This window comes from Amblyraja radiata, chromosome 28 (genome assembly GCF_010909765.2).
Source record: "Amblyraja radiata isolate CabotCenter1 chromosome 28, sAmbRad1.1.pri, whole genome shotgun sequence".
NCBI lineage: Eukaryota > Metazoa > Chordata > Chondrichthyes > Rajiformes > Rajidae > Amblyraja > Amblyraja radiata.
Window position 1 is genome coordinate 2,170,569 of NC_045983.1, and position 25,677 is coordinate 2,196,245.

Genomic DNA, 25,677 nt, shown 5'->3' on the forward strand with positions numbered 1-25,677 from the left:
GGCCAAGGAAGACCTCCACAGCTGATGACAGAAGAATTCTCTCTATAATAAAGTAAAATCCCCAAACACCTGTCCGACAGATCAGAAACACTCTTGAGTCACGTGTGGATTTGTCAATGACCACTGTCCGCAGGAGACTTCATGAACAGAAATACAGAGGCTACACTGCAAGATGCAAACCACTGGTTAGCTGCAAAAATAGGTTGGCCGGGTTACAGTTTGCCAAGAAGTACTTAAAAGTGCAACCACAGTTCTGGAAAAAGGTCTTGTGGACAGATGAGACGAAGATTAACTTATATCAGAGTGATGGCAAGAGCAAAGTATGGAGGAGAGAAGGAACTGCCCAAGATCCAAAGCATACCACCTCATCTGTGAAACACGGTGGTGGGGGTGTTATGGCCTGGGCATGTATGGCTGCTGAAGGTACTGGCTCACTTATCTTCATTGATGATACAACTGCTGATGGTAGTAGCATAATGAATTCTGAAGTGTATAGGCACATCCTATCTGCTCAAGTTCAAACAAATGCCTCAAAAATCATTGGCCAGCAGTTCATTCTACAGCAAGACAATGATCCCAAATCTACTGCTAATGCAACAAAGGAGTTTTTCAAAGCTAAAAAATGGTCAATTATTGAGTGGCCGTCAATCACCTGATCTGAACCTAATTGAGCATGTCTTTTATATGCTGAAGGAAAAACTGTAGGGGACTAGTCCCCAAAACAAGAATAAGCTAAAGATGGCTGCAATACAGGCCTGGCAGAGCATCACCAGAGAAGACACCCAGCAACTGTTTGTGGAATTTGTGGAATTCCCTGCCACAGAGGGCAGTGGAGGCCAAATCACTGGATGGATTTAAGAGAGAGTTAGATAGAGCTCTACGGGCTAGTGGAATCAAGGGATATGGGGAGAAGGGAGGCACGGGTTATTGATTGGGGACGATCAGCCATGATCACAATGAATGGCGGTGCTGGCTCAAAGGGCCGAATGGCCTCCACCTGCACCTATTTTCTATGTTTCTATATAACTGGTGATGTACATGAATCTCAGACTTCAAGCAGTTATTGCATGCAAAGGATATGCAACAAAATACTAAACATGACTACTTTCATTTACACGACATTGCTGTGTCCAAAACATTATGGTGCCCTGAAATGGGGTGACTGTATAAACACTGCTGTAATTTCTACATGGTAAACAAAAATGTATAAAAATGGCCTTTATTAAAATCTGACAATGTGCACTTTAACCACATGTGATTTTTTCTATTACAAATTTCAAATTGTGGAGTACAGAGGCAAATAAATAAATGATGGGCCTTTGTCCCAAACATTATGGAGGGCACTGTACGCACAAAAATACATACATTTAACATTATTTCAGATGTAATACTGTCATTATGCTAATAGAATTTTCTTTCCGAAGTGGCGGCAGGGAACAAAGAAACCCATATTCATGATGAGGAAAAGATCATTTTACCTGACCAGAAAAGTCATCATATACATCGAATTACCTCAAGCGCAGGATTTAGTGAAAGATACATTCACTGTCACAAATAAGAAGTCATAAATGATGAATGGAATCTTTATTCAAGGTCTCTTTAGGTTTTAACATCACACTGTGTGATGAAAAAACACGTAGTACAAAAGTAGTCACATATTATTTTAGTAATTCCCTGGTGATAACCACCGAGCAACTGCATTATTTAAGATCTTCCATCTAGTAGATACTTATGGCCCTTTGGGAAATTAACTTTTGCACAATCAAAGGGTTAATACAAACTGAAGTACTGAGCCCCCAGTACATGTTCTGTTCAGTAAAGCACAAAATCTGTAAGCTCAGGAGAGTAACGCAGCTGTGCATCACGAACTGTGTTCTGTACCATACATTAAAAATTCATATCCTGCACATTCCCTGCTATTCTGCCCTGCCTGATTGCTGTCTTGACTGGGAAAATATTAGGCACCCCACCGTCTTTTCTGGTAATCAATGGCATCCCTAACAAATACGGCCTCAGAGAATAAAAGGATAAATAAATGGTGAAGAAATTACTTATTGGGGGTTATTTTAAATCAACATTTGGTGCACATTGCTTCTTTCCATGGTGACATGGAAAATCACACCATATTCTGAAAATAAGGCCACAATCCAATTTCACTGTCTGTAACCTGTCTGGCCCTTCTATCCAGCAGGCTTCAGTTCTGTCTGAAATATGTATAATAAATATATGAAAGATTCAGAAGGCTCTCAAGACTGCAGTAGTCCCGTGTGAAACACAACATTTTCCCAAAGTAACGAAACAAAGTGCATCAAACAAATGACCATCCAGAAAGATTTTCAAAGCTGCTTTTTATTTCTTACTGTAAATTTGTAAAGACTGACAGATCAAATTTAAGATATCGACACAAAATGCTGGAGTAACTCAGCAGTCAGGCCGCATCTCTGGAGAAACGGAATAGGTGACGTTTCAGGTCGAGAGTCAGGGGAGAGGGAAACTAGAGGTATGAAAAGGTACAAAGAACAAATGAATAAAAGCCAAATTTAATGCCTGTGCAACACAAGTATGAGTTCTAGATAACCTGAGAAACAGTTATTTAATCATTCACCTCCTGGCCCCAGGGAATCGGACAAGTCAATCTAATGCGAGGACATTGATCCTATTTCTCTCCTTACAGATTCTGCCTGATTCGCTAAACATTTCCAGTATTTTCTGCTTTCATTTCAAATTCAGATCTGGCTTAGCCGTTGTAGAGGCTTGTGATGGGCGGTAGATATTCAGGGTGTAGGTCTGAGACCCATGGAGCTCTGCAGGGATCTGTGCTGGGACTTCTGCTGTTTGTGATATATATAAATGTCCTGGATGTACATGCAGGTGAGTACGCTTGAAGGAATTGTAGACAGTGAGGAATGCTGTCAGAAGATACAGTGGGATATAGATCAGCTGTGGAAAGGGGCGGAGAAATGGCAGATGGAGTTTAACACGAATAAGCAAATATGAGGTGTTGTACCTTGGCAGCTTGAAGGTGATGGGAAAGTATCCAATTAATGCCAAGCCCCAAACTGCATAGTTGTGCAGAGGGATCTTGGAGTCCATAATTGACTGAAGGTGGCAGCACGTAGATAGGATAGTAAAGAAGGCATATGGTATGCTTCATTGCTAAAGGGCCTGTCCCACTGTACGAGGTAATTCAAGAGTTCTCCCGAGTTTCCCCTGATTCGAACTCGGAGAATTACGGTAATAGCCGTTCGTAGGTACTCGGGCTCTCGTGGACATTTTTCACAGTGCTGAAAATATTTCACGAGTTACTGCGTTTCCCGAGTACCTGCCGTTAGCGTTACGAGCCGCTACGAGATGTCCACGAAGCTCCGACGTAGCAGCTACGTCTATTCTACGTACTTACCACGAGTTTGATTTTTTTTAACCTCGGGAAAGCTCTTGAATTACCTCGTACAGTGGGACAGGCCCTTAAGGACATTGAATATAAGAGTCAGGGACTCATGATGCAGCTCTATGGGACGTTTGTTAGGCGACATTTGGAGTATTGTTTACAGTTCAAGTCGCCCCATTACAAGAAAGTTATGGAGGCTTTGGAGAGGGTGCAGAGGAGATTTACCAGAATGCTGCCTGGCTCAGAGGGTTTCAGCTACAGGTAATGGTTGAATAGACTCAGATAGTTTTATTTGGAATGTTGTAGGTTGAGGGGAGACGTGATAGAATTAATTAAAATGATGAGAGGTATAGTTAGGGTAGACAGTCAGAATATTTCCCAGGGTGGAAATGTCCAATACTAAAGGCCATAGCTTTATGTGGGAGGGGGGGGGGGGGGGTTATTGCTTAGAGTTTAAAATTTAACTTGCCCTGCACATACTTGACCACCCTATCTACCTGTAACGTCACTTTCGGGGAACTATGTATGTATTCTCCTATCCCTATGCTCTGCACACACCACAAGTCCTTACCATTCACTGTGACGGCCCTGCCCTGGTTTGACTTCCCACAATGCATTGAACTCCATTCGCCATTCCTCAGCCCATTGTTCAAGCAGCTGCTACAATTTTTGATAACCATCTTCACTGTCTATACCACCAACGTTAGTGTCATCTGCAAACCTACTTATCATGCCTTGTACATTCCTACCCAAATCGTTTATATAAACCACAAATAGCAATGGGCCAGTACCGATCCCTGAAGCACTCCACCTATCACAAGATAGATATGGTTCAATCATATCCTTACCTACATCCTGACTCCGAGCATGGATCCCCTCCTTTATCCTTGAGAGAACTTGCCTTCACCCTGGTCATCTCTTGTTTTTAACGTATATAAAAAACATTAGGATTTTTCTTAATCCGACTCGCCAATTACATTTCATGGCTCCTTTTGACGCTTGTAATCGCCTGCTTAAGTTCTTTACCACTCGCTGTATATTCCTCGTAAGCCCCATCTGATGCCACCTTCTTACACTTGCTTCCTTTTTCTTCCTGATTCAATTTACAACCACCTTGGTCACCCACACTTCCCTTACCTTGCCGTCCTACTCCCTCCATGCTGACCCTGCTCATTGATCAGCGGGATCTTCAAACAACTCTCACATATCATCTGTGGACTTACCAATAACAATCTACCTTCGTTAGCTCCTGCCTAATGCCACGGTAATCTGCCTTGCCCCAATCAAGTACCTTCCCCCAACATTCAAAATGTATTTTTAATTTATGGAGTTGTGATCATTATCTCCAAGATGGTCTTCCAGGCTTGTTTCCCAATACAAGGTCCAGTATGGTCCCTTACGGTCGGTCCCTCCTCCAGTCAGACTATCCGCATACTGTTTATGGAAACTTTCTTGGATACACCTAACTAATTCTCCCCATCTAATCCTCTTGACCGAGTAAGTCCCAGTCAATATTGAGGAAAAAGTCTCCCACCACAACCACCGTGTGGTTATTGCATCCTTCTGTAACCTGGCTACATATCTGATCCTCTCTGTCCCACTGGCTATTGGGAGGCCTGTAATATAATCCCATGAGAGTAATTGACCCTGCGGAGGTACGTCTACTCGGACTACCGTCCTAAATGGCACGTGCTGGCGACGTACTTTTTCCGCCAGGGGCGCTGCCTTCAGGAGGGCTCACGGCTCCCGGTAGCGGGCATGAGTCGACGCGCTAGGCGGGCTAGGCGGGAGCTGCCTGGCTTTTACCGTGACCTCCTGAAGGCCAGGAATTTGGTCACCTTCAGCCAGGGCCCTGCTCCTCAGGGGGAGGGGGGTGTCGTGGCTGTGACGGTGGGTGTTGAGGAGAGGCGTGTGCATGGAGCGATTCCGGACGAGCTTACCCCCGCTCAGTCGGAATTGTTCATAGGGCCCACGGCCCGGGTCCCTCCCCGAGAGCCGGCCCCATGTAACGTGAGCCGCCTTTCCGAGATGCCCAGCGTGCCGTTCTGTGACGCGGAGAGGCGCGTACTGTACAGGCTGCTCTTGCACACTCTCCACTTCCTCACCCTCGTCTTCCGTCCAGACACACCCTGGCGGTCCGTGTTACCACCTGACGAGGGGAGCGATCCCCAGTGGAGGTCTCTCTACAAGGGAGTCCTCCCCCTTTACATCGGGGACCTGGGGTGGAGAGTGTTGCACAAAGCCGTGGCCTGTAATAGGTATTTGAGCCGGTTCACGGAATCTTCCCCTGCTTGTCATTTCTGCGGAGAGGAAGAGACCGTGTTCCATGTGTACATAGAGTGTGAGAGGTTGCAGCCACTGTTCGAGTATCTGAAAGGGCTGCTCCTCAAGTTTTGGCTACATTTTAGTCCAACGCTATTAATTTATGGGCACAGAGGGGGGAGGGTCGGGAGGAAGGAGGGGGTCTCCCTGTTGGTCTGCTCCTGGGCCTGGCCAAGATGGCCATTCGCGGGTCCAGGCAGCGGGCAGTCGATGGCCGCACAGCGGTCGGCTGCCTACCCCTTTTCCGGGGTTACGTCCTTGCCCGCGTGTCCCTAGAAAGGGAACACGCGGTGTCCATGGGGACTGTGGAGGCCTTCTGTGAACGCTGGTCACCACAGGAGGTTGAATATACTATAGATAAAAATGTTAATATTTTTATTTGATAATATTGTTTAAGTGTTTTTTAAATTGTTTGAGCTTTCTACCTTCCCTTGTAAATTGTACATTTGTTTGAAAATCTAATAAAAATCATTTACGGGGGGGGGGAAAAATAAAAATAAAAAATGAGAGTAATTGCTCCTTTCTTATTTTTGAGCCCAACCCATTACGCCTCGGTAGACGTGCCCTCCAGTACATCGTCTCTGAGTGACATTCTCCCTCATTAGTAAAGCAACTCCTCTTTTACCCCGCTCTCTATCTCGCCGGTAACTTCGAAACCCAGGCACATCGTGTTCTACACCTCATCAGTAAAAGCATTTTGTCAGCACGCACTCACGTAACGCTTCACAATTTCAAAGACGTCCCTCAGCCTCAGTAAGAGACCCAACATGCCCATCCTATTTAGAGCAGTGCAGCAGGTAGTGTAGAGCACAGGAACACGCTGTCTGTGCTGACAAAGATGCCAGTATAAAACATTCAAACTCATCAATCCCCATCTGCCTCAACATGCTCCATATTCATTTCCTACAAATTCATTGCCAGTCTCTTAAACGTTATTATTGCGTCTGGTTCCAGCACCGCCAGCCGGCAGCACATTCCACACATCCACAACTTGCATTGCCTTTGTGTCTCACTGAATTAGATTGAGATTTTTTGAAGTGGTGACAAAGGAGATTGATGAAGGTCGAACAGTGGATGATGCATACGTGGATTTCAGTAAGGCTTTTGATAAAGTCCCTCATGGAAGGCTGATCCAGAAGACGAAGAGAAACAGAATCCATGATGACTTATTCATAGAAGACAGAGGGTTGTGGTGGAAGGTGGATATATATTGTGGCTGGAGGTCTGTGACTAGTGGAGTACTGCAGGGATCTGTGCTGGGACCTCTGCTGTTTATGATAAATGGCCTAGAAGTAAATGTAGATGGGTTGATGGGTAACTTTGCTGACGACACTAAAACTGGAAGAGTTGCAGACTGTGAGGAATGCTGTCAGAAGACACAGCAGATAGAGATCAGCGACAGAAACGGGTGGAGAAATGTAGTTTAATCTGAACATATGTGAGGTGATGCACTTTGGGAGGTTGAATGTAAGGGGAAAGTTACAGTTAATGGCAAACCCCTTAACAGCATTGATGTACAGAGGGATCTTGGAGTCCAAGTTCATAGCTCACTGAAGGTGGCAGCACAAGTAGATAGGCTGGTAAAGAAAGCGTATGGTATGTTTGCCTTCATTACTAGGTTGCATTGAATATAAGATTCAGGGAGTCATGATGCAGCTCTACAGGATCTTGGTGAAGCCACATTTGGAGTGTTGTGTGCAGTTCTGCTTGTCCCATTGCAGGAAGGATGTGGGGGCTTTGGAGAGGGTACAGAGGAGGATTACCAGAATGTTGTCTGGATTAGCGGGTTTCAGTGACAGGGAGAGGTTGGATATTATGAAATTATGTGCGGTATAGATAGGGTGGACAGTCAGAATCTTTTTATCAGGGTGGAAATGTCCAACACAAGAAGGCATAACTTTAAGGTGAGAGGAGAAAGTTTCATGGAGATATGAGGAGCAAGTTTATTTTACACAGACTAACAGGGACTGGAACAAATTGCCAGGGGTGGTGATGGAGGCAGATACAATAGTGGTGTTTGAGGCTTTAAAATGGGGACATGGAAATGCAAGGAATAGAGCAATATGGATCATGTACGGGCCGATTAGATCAGTTTACCTTGGTATCATGTTCGGCACAAACATTGTGGGCCTGAGGACCCGTTCCTGCGCTGTTGCTGTTGAGGCCTCGATGGACATATTTATACTGGCCCTAGTTTTTCATAACACATTTCTTAAGAAGCATGGTGTGGTGTGATGGTGTGAGTGAGAGTGTGAGAGAGTATGAGGGTGTGAGAGTGTGTATGAGTGTGTGTGAAGGTGTGCGGTTATGAGGGTGTGAGAGTGAGGGTGTGAGAATGTGAGGGTGTAAGAGCATGATACAAGATACATTTGTCACATGTACCAATTGGTACAATGAAATGTGTTGTCACCATACGAATAATAAAGAGCACAGAACACGATAGTCTTTAACACAGACATCCCCACACAGAGGGATCAAAGTTTCCCACTGTGAGGGAAGGCTCAAAAATTCAGTCATCCTCCTCTGTTGTCCTCCCGTGGTCGGGGGGCTACTGAACCCCCCGCTGTCGCCGCTACGGGCGGCCCGATGTTCAGGCCCGCTCGCCGGGGTGATGGAAGTCCGACGTCGGGACTGGAGGACATCCTCAGCGGCTTGGACATCTGAATCGGCCACCTCCTACCGGAGTCCGCGGCTCCCGAAGTCCACAGGCGGAGATTCAACGCTGGCAAAGGGTCCCAGGACTCCGCAATGTTGAAGTCAGCGCCGCCCGCACTGGAAGCTCTACGAACCACAGCTCCGATGTTAAAAGCAGCAGGCCCAACACTCCGGAGCTTCAACGGCGATCCAGGTAAGCAATCGCCCGCTCCGCGATGCATCCAGCGCTGCGCCGCCGCCGCTGAGGTTTTGCTCCGGGTCCCCGGCAGGAAAGACCGCTCCAATCCAAGTGGTAGGCCATGAGGAGGGGGGCGAGGACGCGACTCGGAGAATAGTCGAGTCCTCGCCAGGAAGTGACTGGGAACTGTTTCCCCCTTACCCTACCCCCTTCCCCCACATAGAATAGCTAAAGAAGCTGAGGGTGTGAGAGTGTGTATGAGAATGTGTGAAGGTGTGAGGTTATGTGAGAGAGTGTGGGAGAAATTGTGAGGATGTGTGAGCATGAGGGTGTGAGAGTGTGAATGTGGGTGTGTGAGCATGAGGGTGTGAGAGTGTGAATGTGGGTGTGTGAGCATGAGGGTGTGATAGTGTGAATGTGGGTGTAAGAGCATGAGGGTGTGAGAGTGTGAATGTGGGTGTAAGAGCATGAGGGTGTGAGAGTGTGAATGTGGGTGTGTGAGCATGAGGGTGTGAGAGTGTGAATGTGTTAGAGAGTGTGTGTGAAAATGTGAGAGTGAGTGTGAGTATGTGCGTGTGTACGGGTGTGAGTGTGGGACTGTACGTCTGTGAGAGTGCGTTTGCGTACATGCAAGTGTGCGTGCGCTGCATGTGTGCACTGCGTGTGAGCTGCACAAGTGAGAGTTGCGCGTGTGCATGTTCTTTGCTGTGCTCTGTGTGTGTGCGATAGATGAATGTTCTATGACTCTGAGCTAAACTACCATTCAAATTTATTTACAGTCAGAAAGATTTATAGAAGCAAAATTAATACAAGCAAGATTAATAGGTAATAAATTACAAAGTCCTACATGGTTATGTTTTGTTACAGTTACAAAGCAATCTTTCTTTTATAAAAAAGCCAGTCACTGACCTGGAGTCTGAAATATACAAGTAATTTCACGGTAAATTACCTCCACAGTTTACCGCCAGCTGCAACTAACTGGATCTGACGACTTGCAGACGGAGCTTTACTTTTAGAAAACATTTAGGAATAATATCAGCTTCTGAAATAAAGAACTGTTTTTCAACAAGAACAAAGCAATGCACAGAGTATTATCCGAGTAGAGGAATCAAGAACCAGAGGACATGAGTTTAAGGTGAGAGGGGAAAGATTTAATAGGAACCCGAGGGACAACATTTTCACAGAGGGTGGTGGGTATATGGAACAAGCTGCTAGAGGAGCTATGTGTAGGAAAGAACTGCAGATGCTGGTTTACACCAAAGATAGGCCTGACCCGCTGAGTTATTCCAACATTTCGTGTCTATCTTCGTTATCACAGGTGGCAATTGAGGCAGGTACTATAACAACATTTAAAACACATTGGGACAGGTACATGGACAGGATAGGTTTAGAGGGTTATGTGCCAAATACAGGTGTTGGTCTAGCACGGATGGGGCATCTTGGTAGGCATGGGCAAGTTGGGCCGAAGGGCCTTGTTTCCATGTCATCTGACATTAACTCAAATTTAATTCATAAAGCTCTTTTATGTGGTCTTAAATTGTAGTCATAACTCAGCAGGACAGGCAACATTTCTGGATAGAAGGAATGGGTGATGTTTCGGGTCGAGCCGCTTCCTCACACTGAGGGGAGTCTCGGTCTCTCAGTCTGAAGAAGGGTCTCGACCCGAAACATCACCAATTCCTTCTCTCCAGAGATGCTGCCTGTCCCACTGAGTTACTCCAGCATTTTGAATCTATCCAAGCTCTTTTATCTGTCTGGTTGTATAAATGGTAAGGCAGAACATACTCAGATGATCCTCAAGTCTTGTGAGTAAATGCAGTGAAGCTTGGAAATAGTGTAGTTTGTGTAGGAAGGAACTGCAGATGCTGATTTACCCCAGAGATAGAAACAAAATGCTGGAGTAACTCAGCAGGACAGACAGCATCTCTGGACAGAAGGAATGGCTGACTTTTCAGGTCAAAACCTGAGAGACTGAGACTCTCTCTGTGTGAGGAAAGGGCTCGACCCGAAACGTCACCCATTCCTTCTCTCCAGAGATGTTGCCTGTCCCACTGAGTTACTCCAGCTTTTCGTGCTTATCAAATAGTGACGTTTGTGCAGGTTAGTGCAATGCTTTTTTAACCATAACTATGATGTTCAACATCTGATTCTGTTCATCTGATTCAGGTACAGGAGGAAAATATGTCATCCATTATAATAATGGACAGTTAGGAACCCATGGACAGCATGCTTTGCCTTTGAAAGTAAACGCTGCAAAATCTGGCTGGTATCCATGAACAAATTGCCTGAGGTACTCAGGTTAGGCAGCATCTGTGTAGGAGAAGGGACCATTTGGGTCATGACCCTACACCGATACTGACCTGTACCTGGTCTGCATCCTGTGCTAATTCCCACTGGAATTGGTTTCTACACTTTGAAATCCTGGTTTATCTGTTCTCATCGTGTGGCTGTCCGAACTCTCAGTATTTGTGCTGGTCGATGCACATTAAGCACAACCGTTGGCCGTTAATGATGCTTACGTTTATTTTAGTTTAGTTTAGTTTGGAGATACAGCGCAGAAACTGGCCCTACAGCCCATCGAGTCCACACCGACCAGCGATCCCCACACATTAACACTATCCTACACACACTAGCAACAATTTTCATCCCACGTCTTTGGAGAGTGGGATAAAACCTCCCACAACCGAAGATCTCAGAGAAAACCCACGCGGTCACGGAGAGAAGTTACACATTCCGTACAGACAACACCCTTAGTCAGGATGGAACCCTAGTCTCCGGTGCGGTAGGCAGTGTGAGGCAGCAACTCTACCGCTGCTCCAACGTACAGCCCCAATACATGATTGCTAAGAAAATGAATGCCTGGAACAACACCAGGGTTATATAACCTAATTTACTCTTGAAGAAGCTTTTGTACATTCGATCTAGTGCTGAACATTAACAAGCTTGTTGGGACTTACGAGGCGTAAGTATAGTTGTTTGACTCAATCCTTAAAAATAATAACTAATTTTACAGTAACATCTTAAAAATAGGTTCCATAATTAAACCACCTCAGTTAGGACTGAGAACTCACCAAAGAGAATGAAGGGGAATATAATTGCTACCCAGACACTCTGCATTTCATGCTGACTGCTCCTTCAAAATTCCTCCTCTCACATTCTCACAATGTTGAAAACAAATCATAAATTATATCAAAGATTTGTTTTCCCCTCAAAATTCTGTATATTTTTTGTCTCGGTTTGCTCTCAGGGTAATAAAAATCCTGTCTCAAGCCCTATACTGATCAGGCATCACATTAAACAAGATGTATACGTTCATGATTGCCATTGTCAAGGTGGTGCCTTGCCTTGCAATCTGATTGCCAAAAATGAATCTTTTAAGAAACAAACTCTTTATGGATAATACATTACAGTAACAGGTTAATATTTCACCCACCCACCATTTTCACCCCTGAGATTTGGCATTTTCTTTTAGCTTATAATAAAGTCACTAATCAGCCTGTAGCGCAGGATGCCAGGTGAAATCTAAGTTGTTATTGTGAATATAGTGGGACAAGTAAAATTGCTACCATCCAATGCCCCAGACGTTGTCTAGTTACCACCTGCACTGCTCGATGACAGTGGAGCACAGTAAGCCAAGACTGTCTGGGGAAGCAGAATTATATATAAGGTTTGTGCAGCTGAACTGCAATACGACCCATTGCTGGCGGGATGTGGAGTTGTGCTGGTTTGGATCCAGAATTCATATTCTAACAGTACATATCATTGTGAACATGGCACTTCAGCAACTGAGTTACTTAGTGCCGTATGGGGAAAACAGCTTTGTTTTTAATTAGTGTCATTCAGTTGTAATAGGAGCTTTGTGAAGTGCTAATCCAATCACACACTCAAAACAGAACACAAATGTTCTCCAAGCAATGGGATCAAAATGGTTTCATCACTCTGACTGCAGATATTTCTGAACACAGCTACTGAGCACAGACCCATTCTGTACTCCCATTGGGGACTATAAATCAGCAGCAATGTTTATATATGTGGAAAAGAAACAGATGCTGCAGCCTCAGTCTGAAAGCAAACCGCATAATGTACGAGAACACATTTTGTTTCATCTTCTATTCCCAACATTTTCAAACAGTAGCTACATAACGGTGAGCTGAAACTCCGTGAAAACCTACCATTCAGACCATCCATGAGCACAATGCCTCTTAGAGTGGTATTGTACTCATCTGAGATGATATGAATGGCATTGTACCCACAGAGTTGTGAATGTGCAATTCTCTGCCTCAGAAGGCAGTGGAGGCCATTTCTGGATGCTTTCAAGAGAGTTAGATAGAGCTCTTAAAAGGGATATGGGGAGAAGGCAGGAACGGGGTACTAATTGTGGATGATCAGCCATGATCACAGTGAATGGCGGTACTGGCTCAAAGGGCCGAATGGCCTACTCCTACACATATTGTCTATTGTCTACCCAATTTACCAATCTAGTTTTAGACAGTCTGTGGAAATATCTGTGTTACTGCCTGGAACTGAAATGGAGTAAATTGTACACTGCATCGATCTACCCTCAATCCTGTTCCTTTCAATTACATCTGGTTAGAGTGAATGTGGAGACGATGTTTCCACTAGTGGGACAGTCTAGGACCAGAAGACATAGCCTCAGAATAAAAGGATGTTCTTTTAGGAAGGGAGATAAGGAGGAACTTCTTTTGTCAGAGGGTGGTGAATCTGTGGAATTCATTGCCACAGACAGCTGTGGAGGCCAAGTCATTAGGTAGTTTTAAGGTGGAGATTGGCAGATTCTTGATTAGTACGGATGTCTGGGGTTATGGGGAGAAGGCAGGAGAATGGGGTTAAGAGAGGAAGATAAATCAGCCATGGTGAAGTAAACCAGATGGGCCAAATGGCCTAATTCGGCTCCTATAACTTATGAACTTATCAGGCCCATTTCATCATTTTTGATCATGATCTCATCAAAGCTTTGGCCAATAACATTTCCCATTGAATAAACACATTGACCTCTTCATCTACAGTGATTTTGGGAAGGAAGTTTCAGAGTTACATTCTGCAGGGTAAAAGATATCCTCATTTCATTGTTAAATGGCTTAACTTCAAGGTGAATACTGGAAACTGTTGCTCCGTTTCTGTGATGGACAAATCTATGAGGCTGTAGATTTGATCACTGGTTTTACAGCATACTTCAAACACTTAGCATTTAACATCTCAATTTAATGCCTCAATCTTCTAAATTTAAGAGGATAGAAATAAAAGTAAGGCTTTTTCCACTGTATTTAACCCTATAATTCCCAAATAGTCAATTTGCACAATCCTCTGAGGCAGATATAAACATCCTGAGATAGACACAACATGCTGGAGTAACTCAGCAGGACAGACAGCATCTGTGGAGAGAAGGAATGGGTGACATTTCGGGTCGAGACTTTCAGACTGAGAGTCAGGGGAGAGGAAGACTAGAGATATGGAAGGGTAAGGTGTAAAAATGATAGGTCAAAGCAGATGGTGAAAAGGGAAATGTAGAATGGTTCCTTGTTAGCTGAAGGGAAAGTGACAATGTGGCATATAATCAGTAATATTAAATCATGCGGACAGTAGAACTAGTCGGAGAACTAGAATGGGGAGGGACAGAGAGACAGGGAAATCAAGGGTTACTTGAAGTTATAGAACTTAATATTCATACCGCTGGTTTAGAAACATAGAAACATAGAAATTAGGTGCAGGAGTCGGCCATTCGGCCGTTCGTGCCAGCACCGTCATTCAATATGATCATGGCTGATCATCCAAAATCAGTACTCCGTTCCTGCTTTCTCCCCATATCTCTTGATTCCGTTAGCCCAAAGAGCTATATCTAACTCTCTCTTGAAAACATCCAGTGAATTGGTCTCCACTGCCTTCTGTGGCAGAGAATTCCACAGATTGACAACTCTCTGGGTTGTAAACTGCCAAAGAGAAATCTATCTTTGGTGTAAACCAGCATCTGCAGTTCCTTCCAGCACGAAACATCCTGAGGTTGGCTGCCTCAAACTTAAGGCAGCAGCCAAAACTGAGCAACTGAAGGTCACATTCCTCTCCTTTGCTTTGCACTTTCAACAAGGTACAGGCTAACATTTTAGTCATCTTTTGGATTACTCTGAGATCATTACTGCTAACCGCACTTCAAAAGGGAGCAGGTTAGACTTCATCTTAATGGAATGATGATTTGTGAACACGGTGGCCCATCCTGGTCCACGTTGACCACCAAGAACATATCTACACTGATCGCATTTACCAGCAGCCAGTCCATGGCTGTTATGATTCACGTTTTCCCATGACACTTCCTAAATGTTGTGGTGATCTCTGCCTCCACCATCCACTCATTGCCTTGCCGATTGTAAGAGAGGTCCATCTCCAAATTCACAGCCGTGTCGATGCAGAGACGGGGAGCAGTGAGTGTGTGGTAGAAGCTACAGTCTCTGCCAGTGTGAATGATTCTGTGCCACAGCAGTGGAGCCAGCTTCCTTTTCCATGTAGGCACAGGTCAACTAAAGTCTTTGCCCCTTTATGGACTTTCAGCAGTTCGTTCGTGATGCGCTGATTGTCAGAAGGGAGTGCCTGTGTTTGACGGGCTGCTGTCACCCAAGTGAAGGCTGCTCATTGAGGAACAGATACACCAGCTGGGAAAAGATTGTTCTCAATCAGGAGCAGATTGCTGTTTGCTCCTCAAACATGCAGACACTGTGGTCATCGTCAGGGAGCAGGGAGCACGGAGCTGGAACTCAGTCAGTGCTGGCACAAGTCTGACGGCATTGAAAGATGCTGAGTAATCTGGGTCAAAGGGGTATCCTGTTGTCAGCCTAGTCATGAGAGAGTTCCATCAACACAATGGGCCAGAGATCTGTCATCTCTCAAAGGCTGAAAGCTTTTCTGATCCCATCACTCCTTCCCAGGTCATGATAGTGCCTGTACTCTGCACTGCACCACACCAAACTGCAAACTCATGTACCAAGATTACAGAGTCCGAAAGTCATACACATGGAAACAGGCCCTTCGGCCCAACTCATTGATGCCGCCCAAGATGCCCATGAACACGAGACCCATTTCCCTGCCTTTGACCCATAATCTTCTAAACCCATGTACCTGTCCCAATATATATTTCATGGCGCAGTGTTGCAGCTGCTAGAACAAGTGCCTGACAGCGCCAGAGACAAGGTTTGCTGTCCAGGGTTTCCTCCATGTACTCCGGCTTTCTCCCACATCCCAAAGACGTGGGGACACAAAAATCCTGGAGAAACTCAGCGGGTGAGGCAGCATCTATGGAGCGAAGGAAATAGGCAATGTTTCGGGTCGAAACCCTTCTTCAGAAAGATGTAGCGAGTTTGTAGATTAATTGGCCCTCTATAAATGATGCCTGGTGTGTAGGGATTGCATGAAAGGGTTGGATGACATAGAACTAGTGTGAATGGGGGTGAGTGACGGTCAGCATGGACTCGGTGGGCCAAAGGTTCTATTTCCATGCTGTATCTCTACACTAAACTGAACCAAACGTTGTTATTGTGGCCATCTACATCACTCCACAGAAGGCAGCGGAGGCCAATTCACTGGAGGTTTTCAAGAGAGAGTTAGATATAGCTCCTACAGTTAACGGAATCAAGGGACAGGTGGAAAAAGTAGGAATGGTGTACTGATTTTGGATGATCAGCCATGATCATATTGATCATATTGAATGGCGATGCTGGCTCGAAGGACCGAATGGGCTACTCCTACACCTATTCTCTGTTTCTACTTCCTCCGGCCAATTCTTCCCCAAGAAGAGATCACGTGCTTTGCTCCAGGGAAAACAAGCCCAACCTATCCCATCTCTCCCTATATTTGAAGTCCTCTGATCCAGGTATTGTGGAAGCTTCAGTGTGACAAGGGCCAAGATAGCTGTACAGCACAAGGACATCCTTGGAGGTTCTGATGGGCATCCTTTGACGTACAGCTTGCTATAGCCTAGAGCACAAGGTTCTTGATAGTCATCCTTACTAAAAAATGAATGTAAATAAATGATTGAATAACATGTATCATTACCATTGAGTATAGAAGTCGGGAGGTCATGTTGCAGTGTATAAGATGTTGGTGAAGCCGCATTTAGAGATGTTCAGTATTTATTATGTTCAATTCTGGGCACCTTGTTAGAGGTAAGATGTTGTCAAGCTTGAAAGGGTACAGAGAAGATTTACAAGTATGTTGCCAGGACCAGAGGGTCTGAGCTATAGGGAGAGGTTGAGTAGGCTGGGACTCTATTCCTTGAGGCGCAGGAGGATGAGGGGTGATCTTATAGAGGTGTATAAGATTATGAGAAGAACAGATCGGGTAGATGCACAGAGTTTCTTGCCGAGAGTAGGTGAATCGAGAACCAGAGGATGTAGGTTTAAGGTGATGGGGAAAAGATTTAACAGGAATCTGAGGGGTAACTTTTTCACACAAAGGATGGTGGGTGATGTATGGAACAAGTTGCCAGGGGAGGTGGTTGAGACAGGGACCATCCCAATGTTTAACAAAATGTTAGAAAGGTACATGGATAGGACAGGTTTGGAGAGATACGGACCAAATGCAGGCAGTTGGGACTTGTGTAGCTGGAACATGTTGGCCGTTGTGGGCAAGTCGGGCCTAAGGGCTTGTTTCCACGCTGTATCATTCTATGACACTATGACTCGTAGTTTAATTTGTATGTGTTATTTTATTTGTATTATTGTTTCTATGAATGTATCGTGATCGATGTTAAGACATTAGAGAGTACGCACGTCTTCAAGGGTCAAAATCTGTATAAAAGCTGCCATTTCCGTGTTGAATTTCAGAGTACGGTAACTGGGACAGTGCTGCTCTCTGTGTGCTCAAGTGTGTCTGGAAAACTAATGCAAGTTGTCAGAGTCCAGTTGATCGGCAACAACTGTATTCTCTGCACTCCCTCAGTTTACAAAAATGAAGAAACAAAGGACATGCAGAATTAAAGAATAAACAGAATAATAATAGTCTGAACATGTAATATGATCCAATCCCACAATGATTGTTATTGACAGGGCGACATGGTGGCGCAGGGGTAGAGTGGCTTCCTCACAGAGACCTGGATCCTAACTACGGGTGCTGTCTGTGCGGAGTTTGTACCTTCTCTCTGTGACCACGTGGGTTTTCTCCGGGTGCTCTGGCTTCGGTAAGGACTGTAAACTGTCGGGGATCGCTGGTTGGTGCAGACTCAGTGGGCCGAAGGGCCTGTTTCCGCGCTGTATCTCTGAACTTTAAACAGTATTTTGTCACTGTAAATTAGCTGTCCTAAAGCTACTCTGTAAAGTTTTCCAACATATGTTTGCAAACATATCCTCCCTTTCTTCACAACCACAGCAACAGCACATCAGTTACTAATAGCAATTATAGGCATTGATTTACAGTTTGCACTTAGTATTGGCACAATTAGGAAATAAAGCCAAAAATACCACTAATGTAGCTATGAATAATGCTCTGTAGCTCAAATCTGTTTCCTTGTCGTAACTATTAATCATCATGAATCAGTGTGGACAGTGCAGCACCATGAGGATAATAGTAATGGAATGAATAGATTCACCTTGTATATTATCACACTCCTTGCCACACATTGTCACACTTAACCATAATCATTGAGTTTTCTTTGTCACAAAACTTGTAATTATTACAGCTTTTTCAATTTAATGACAAATGAAAAAGTTACAATTATTCACAAAATGTAATCAAACTTTTAGTTTAGTTTAGATTGTTATTGTTAGGTGTAGCTAGGTATAGTGAATCACTTTTTCATTGCTTGCTATCGAGTCAGCGAAAGGTATATACATGATTACAATCAAGCTGTTCACAGTGAACAGATACAGGATAAAGTCTGATTAAAGATAGTTCCAAGGACTCCAATCGGGTAGATGGGAGGTCAGGACCGCACTCTTGTTGGTGAGAGGATGGTTCACTTGCCTGATAACAGCTGGAAAGAAACTGTCCCTGAATCTGAAACTTCCCTCTAAAGTTATTTATTTTAGTATAGTTGCAAGTTGCTGTTTTTACATGAAAGTCTAAGTCTCAAACCTGTATTGACGTTACATTAAGACCTCAAGCTACCATCTGCTTCCCACAAAGAAGTTTATACAGTGTACTGTTTACCTGCAGATTGTCCCATTGCTGCACCAAAAATGATGCAAAATACATTGAAAAACAACTTTTCAAACAGTCTTTTTAACTGATTGCATAGGTATCGCTTCTGAATAAATTGGAGCAAAGGAAACAGAAAAATTGAACAGTTTTTGTTTTTAAACAGAAAGTCAATGGGATTCAGCATTCCCAGTCATTCTCCCTTTTTCATTACGTTCATAAGTTCTAGGAGCAGAATGAGGCCATTCGGCCCATCGTCTACTACGCCATTCAATCACAGCTGATCTACCTTTCCGTCTCAACCCCATTCTCCTGCCTTCTCCCCATAACCCCTGACACCCGTACTAATCAAGAATCTGTCAATCAGCACCGTAAACATATCCATTGACTTGGCCTCCACAGCCTACTATGGCAATGAATTCCACAGATTCACCAACATTCACCATTAAAATTTGATCGTAGTTTAAAATCAGATAGTTATAATAATAATAATAATAAATTTTATTTATGGGCGCCTTTCAAGAGTCTCAAGGACACCTTACAAAAATTTAGCAAGTAGAGGAAATACATGTAAGGGGAATGAAATAAACAGTAGAGACATGACTAGTACACAAATTAAAGACAGAATTCAATTCAAAACACAAGATGAGGCAATTCATGCACAGATGAAAAGGGAGGGGGACGTGGGGCTAAGGATAGGCAGAGGTGAAGAGATGGGTCTTGAGGCAGGACTGGAAGATGGTGAGGGACACGGAATTGCGGATCAGTTGGGGGAGGGAGTTCCAGAGCCTGGGAGCTGCCCTGGAGAAGGCTCTGTCCCCAAAACTGCGGAGGTTGGACTTGTGGATGGAGAGGAGACCGGCTGATGTGGATCTGAGGGACCGTGAGGGTTGGTAGGGGGAGAGGAGGTCAGTGAGATATGGGGGGGCCAGATGGTGGAGGGCTTTGTAGGTGAGGACCAGGATTTTGTAGGTGATCCGGTGGGAGATGGGAAGCCAGTGAAGTTGTTTGAGGACTGGAGTGATGTGATGCCAGGATTTGGTGTGGGTGATGAGTCGGGCGGCTGCGTTCTGGACCAGTTGGAGTCGGTTGATGTAGGTGGAGCTGATGCCAAGGAGAAGTGAGTTGCAATAGTCCAGTCGGGAGGAGATGAAGGCATGGATGAGTCTTTCAGCAGCGGGAGGTGTGAGAGAGGGTCTGAGTTATAGTTGTATAGATAAAATAGTTGCAATTGCATTGCAACTTGGAGATTTCTTACACCGTAGCGATGAACACAAATCCCAAATATACATCAGTCGTCAGGTTTTCCAAATTCCAAGAGATGCTTTCCCAATCCCCATTTCTGTCCCCAATCACCAGACTTCAGCGCTGCAACCAGCCCCTCCAAAGGAAATTGTCACGGGTTATGGGGAGAAGGCAGGAGAATGGGGTTGAGAGGGGAAATATAGATCAGCCATGATTGAATGGCGGGGTGGACTTGATGGGCCAAATGGCCTACTTCTGCTCCTAGAAGTTATGAAATAACAAAATAAAGTATTCCACTTAAATATTCCACTCGAATGCACTATCAAACAAACCTTGTTCCTCAAACCGTGAAGTAGTACAGAATCAGCTGCAAGCAATGTATCTCACCACACCACTAGCACTATCATCTAGAAACACATCCTACCCAACCCACAGGCAAGTGCCATACAGTTCAACTGCACTGTATGCAAAGAAAGCATGGTGGACAACATTAAAAGCATGCCAAGTAATAAAAATCAAGGCCATTCTTTTGTATACTTCACGGAAAAGTTAATTATTCTGTCAGAGACATAAAACACAATCAGAAAATCATCCACGAAACCAAAAGCTGAATGAAATGCTAACTTTAAATCAATGATCCCAATAATACAGTTACACACATTTTTTACATTGTCCTCTACTTATGGGTGCACCAAATCAATACCAGAAATACTGATTAACATCTAATACAACACATTTGTAAAAAATAGTGTAAGGAAGGAACTGCAGTTGCTGGTTTCTACCGAAGATAAGACACAAAATGCTGGAGTAACTCAGCAGGTCAGGCTGCACCTCTGGAGAAAAAGAACCGGGAAAAGAACGTCTGAAGAAAGGTCCCGAGCCGTCACCTATTATTTTTCTCCAGAGATGCTGCCTGACCCGCTGAGTTACTCTAACAGATTGCGTCTACATTTGTAAGCAACCTCATCCAAAAATACTGCACGGATAACCAAATTCAAATTCTTCTTTAAGTCCCCACCATCGAGGATGCTAGTAGTTGGTGATGTGTTCTTGTGTGTCATTAATGTTAAGCCCAGCACTGGAATTCTCAACCCAACACTAGAAACTAGACAAACTGCATCAAAGATTGAGAAAGAGAAACAAGTACTGGTCTCGACAACAACAACCGCAACTCAACAAAAAATAAACAAGAAACTCATGACAATTTTCAAACACGAGGCACACGTAAAAAGAGCGACCAAACATAAAATTTGCAGAGAAACAATCCAGAAACACAAAATATCATTGGTATATAAACTAAGATTTCTTCAATGACTTTTCCAACCAAAAGTTAGGTTTATCAGTTGGAGGCAGAAAAGCAAACATGGCCAGAGTCATTTGATCCATTGTTTGCCTAACAACAGTACCCTGGGTGGGAGTGAGCTGGAGGCTCCTCATGGACACACTAACCCACTCATCTCACAAACACACCAACACACACACACTATCCCACCTATCATGCACACACACACCAGCACACTATCCCATCTTACACACCAGCACACTATCCCATCTTACACACCTGTACACTATCCCATCTTGCACACCAGTACACTATCCCATCTTGCACACACACACACCAGCAACTTGCCCCTCTGTAATTTAGGAAACTTACTTGGCGGTTGATTCTTCATCATACTTTGTTTTCAAATCAAATAGCTCGGTCTGTGTCGATTCCAAAACTGCAATGCAAAAGAAAGAATATTTTAAAGAGGAGCAGAGACGGCAATTGTTCAATGAGCAATTCCCAATGAATTCTGCAATATCTTTAATAAATCTAGTTACATACACTCAGGTGTGTCCAGTGTGTTCTGTAATAGGAATTAGTAAAATAAGCACTCGGTAAATATAGGGAGAAGACCGTCTGTAGTTAAAAGAGCAAATAAAAACCAACAGCAAAGTAGAATGAAAGAAAATTTATGACACAGGAAGTCGTTTGTCCAAACATCTTTGTGCCAAGGTAAAACATTTTTATCCAGTTTAATCCCACCTGCCCGACATTCTGCCTGCAGCCCTACCTTCTTCGTGGTTCTTCAAGTGCACAGTAAGAGGGTGTCTGCCTCTATCACCCTTTCAATCCAACATCCATATTTCCATCACTCTATAGAAAGCATTATATTGGGATGCATCACAACATGGTTACCTCCTCCCTCAACTCCATCCAGGGACACCAACAGTCTTTTCAGGTGAAGCAGAGGTTCACTTGCACCTCCTCCAACCTCATCTACTGTATCCACTGTTCAAGGTGTGGACTCCTATATATAGGTGAGACCAAGTGCAGGCTCGGTGATCATTTCGCTGAACACCTCCGCTCAATCCGCCTACCTGATCTCCCGGTTGTTAAACACTTTAACTCCCCCTCCAAATCCCACACTGACCTTTCTATCCTGGGCCTCCTCCATTGTCAGAGTGAGGCCCAGTGCAAATTGGAGGAACAGCACCTCACCTCACTTGGGCAGCTTACATCCCAGTGGTATGTATATAGACTTCTCTAACTTCGTAACTTGCTTTCCCTCTCTCTCCATCCCTCCCCCTTCCCAGTTTTCCAACCAGTCTTACTGTCCCAGATTACATATTATCTGTTTGCTTTGTTGTTACCTTCTCCAAGCTAACAATGATCTATTCTCATTTTCCGTCGACATCTCCACCCCCTTTGATGTCTCGTTCTCACACCTTACACTTCCTTACCTCTGTATCCCCCTCCCCTGACTCTCAGTCTGAAGAAGGGTCTCGACCCGAAATGTCACCTATTCCTTCTCTCTAGAGATGCTGCCTGACCCTCAGAGTTACTCCAGCATTTTGTGTCCATCTATGATTTGGGAACAGCTCCATCCAAAACCACAAGAAATTGCAGCGAATTGAGGACACAGCCCAGAAACATCGCACAAACCAACCTCCCTTCCATTGACTCCATGTACACCTCACGCTGCCTTGGCAAGACCAGCAGCATCATCAAGGACCAGTCGCTCCCTGGCCACTCCCTTTTCTTCCCTCTCCCAACGGGCAAGAAGTATGAAAACAGTTTCTTCCCAGCTGTCATCAGGCTACCGAACCATCCTCTCACCAACTAGAGAACAACTCTGAGCTACTATCTACTTCATTGGAGACCCTTGGACTGTCTTTGATCGGACTTTACCTTGCACTATTTATTGTTCACATTATTCCCTTTATCATGTATCTGTACATGAGGATGGCTCAATTGCAATCATGTGTTGTCTTTCCGCTGACTGGTTAGCACGCAACAAAGATTTTCACTGTATCTCGGTACGCATGACAATAAACTAAATTAATAAAAACTCATGATTTATTTTGTTAAATCTCTCCCCTGATCCTTCTGCCAATCGTATTGAATCTATACCCCACCTGGTTTGTGACTTCTGGGTTAGGGAAAAAATGTCATCTAAGCTCCTCAAAATTTCACAGTTGAACTAAGTGTAGGATCTGCACACAAGGTTCATCTGTTCCTTCAAACCCTTCAGTAGCTCCTATATATTCCCTTCTCTTACCTCCTCAAAGCAATAACATTACACTTCAAGATTAAATCATTTGCCACTTTACCGTCCAACTATTTTTGTTACTCTGTGACTGTGTATTTTATATGAATCTATCATGCTCACTACATTAGGCGTTAATTTACTGATATATATATAATGCCAAAAACAAACAACTGAGCTGTGCACTGTGTGTATTTCACCCGAGCATTCCAATCATTAGAACACCCCACTAACCATTAGTTTGCTTCTTGACACCGAGCTACAAATCTACAAACAAGGAACTGTAGGTGCTGCTTTTTTGAAGATTCCCAACCCAAAACGTCACCTATCCATGTTCTCCACAGATGCTGCCTGACCTGCTGAGTTACTCCAGCACTCTGTGAAACGTCACCTATCCATGTTCTCCACAGAGTAGGTATGTTGCAAAGCGTACCTGAAGCGTCTTTGAAAATCTGCCGTTGCGGGTGTGCGCGATTTTGGCGCCGTTTAGAGGGGGCGGGTTTAAAACGCGATTTTCTCTAGGCTGTTCAAATCGAAGATGTTCAGCCTAGTTAATTATTAACGAAAAATCGCTGGAAGACCCCGTCGCAAAAGCTATTATTAGGTTTAAAGGCCTCGTATAATAGTTATAGTAGTTTAAAAATCAATCTCTAAACCCGCGACCGCCAGCAACCGCAGAGTCTCATAAAGCAAATAGCAGAAGTTAGGTTGTATATTTTTACATTAAAAAGGGCTTCTAAAGATCCCTTTATACAAAATTTAATATTGCGAGTAGCTCAATTTGGCCCCATTATATCGCGCAGTATTTTTCTGGGCATTTGGGGCACAAATCTACCGCAATGTGAACGTTCTAAACCAGCGCGTTCCACAGGATCCCACTAGAAAGCTGATTTAAATGGGCATTTATTTACAGCAATTGAACACTGAATTCCTTCCATTTGGTCTATAAATTAATGTAAATGAGATTTAAAAATCATGTTTTATTGTGAATTATTTGTGAATATTATTTGGACATTTAGGCTATTTAAAAATGTTAATAATTTATTAAGAAATGGATAGATGTTTAGATCTAGTAATTGAAGTCTGAAATTAGCTACAATTAGGTAACTAACTAATTATATGCTTTAATTTCAGGTCATCCAAGTAAGATTATTTTATATTTGTTTCAGAATGCTTCAATCTATGATAACTGAAAATTTCATTCAGTTCTCTTAATTTTTAAGAAAGTTATGGGCTTTTGACTGTTCACGATCACAACTTTTTTGTTATGTCCATAGAAAATCAATAGGGAACAAGATGCTCATTTCCGAGTATGAAAATGGCCATAACTTTTTAAATACTTGAGATATGAAAGTGAATTAGGTGTCAAATTAAACTTATTTTTATGCTTTATCTGATGGGATAAATTACAGACTTGATTTTTAAAATCTCAAAATTTTGTAACATTGCTACACAGATGCTGCCTGACCCGCTGAGTTACTCCAGCACTCTGTGAAACGTCACCTATCCATGTTCTCCACAGATGCTGCCTGACCCGCTGAGTTACTCCAGCACTCTGTGAAACGTCACCTATCCATGTTCTCCACAGATGCTGCCTGACCCGCTGGGTTACTCCAGCACTCTGTGAAACATCACCTATCCATGTTCTCCAGGGATGCTGTCTGACCTACGCAGTTACTTCAGCATTTGTGTCATTTTTTGCTACAAATAAGGTCAAACGGTCATGTGATAGGAGCAGAATTAGGCCATTTGACCCATCAAGTCTACTCCGCCATTCAATCATGGCTGATCTATCTCTTCCTCTTAACCCCAATCTCCTGCCTTCTCCCCATAACCCTTGACACCCATACTAATCAAGAATCTATCTATCTCAGCCTTAAAAATATCCATTAAAATTGATATCCATTAACTTGGCCTCCACAGCCCTCTGTGGCAAATAATTCCACAGATTCACCACCCTCTGACTAAAGAAATTCCTCCTCATCTCCTTCCTAAAGGAACGTCCTTTAATTCTGAGGCTATGATCTCAGGTCCTAGACTCTCCCGCTAGTGGAAACATCGGCTCCACATCCACTCTATCCAAGCCTTTCACTATTCAGTAAGTTTCAATCATCCTTCTAAACCCCAGCGAGTACAGGCCCAGTGCCTTCAAATGCTCATCATCAAATCTACATAGCCTACAATAAACACACTGCCCTCATCAAATGTTATTGTTAATT

The 25,677-nt window shown here is 43.9% G+C and overlaps 1 protein-coding gene across 7 annotated transcripts in view; it reads right to left on the reverse strand.

The window, feature by feature from the left end:
* The window catches only part of cux1 (cut like homeobox 1), a 445,449-nt gene that overhangs the window by 244,628 nt on the left and 175,144 nt on the right, over positions 1-25,677 (reverse strand). For all 7 annotated transcript variants that reach the window (XM_033045571.1, XM_033045568.1, XM_033045567.1 and 4 more), the window contains exon 8: positions 21,580-21,646. In XM_033045571.1, coding sequence (XP_032901462.1) covers positions 21,580-21,646 — 67 coding nt within the window. The remainder of the gene's footprint in view (positions 1-21,579; positions 21,647-25,677) is intronic.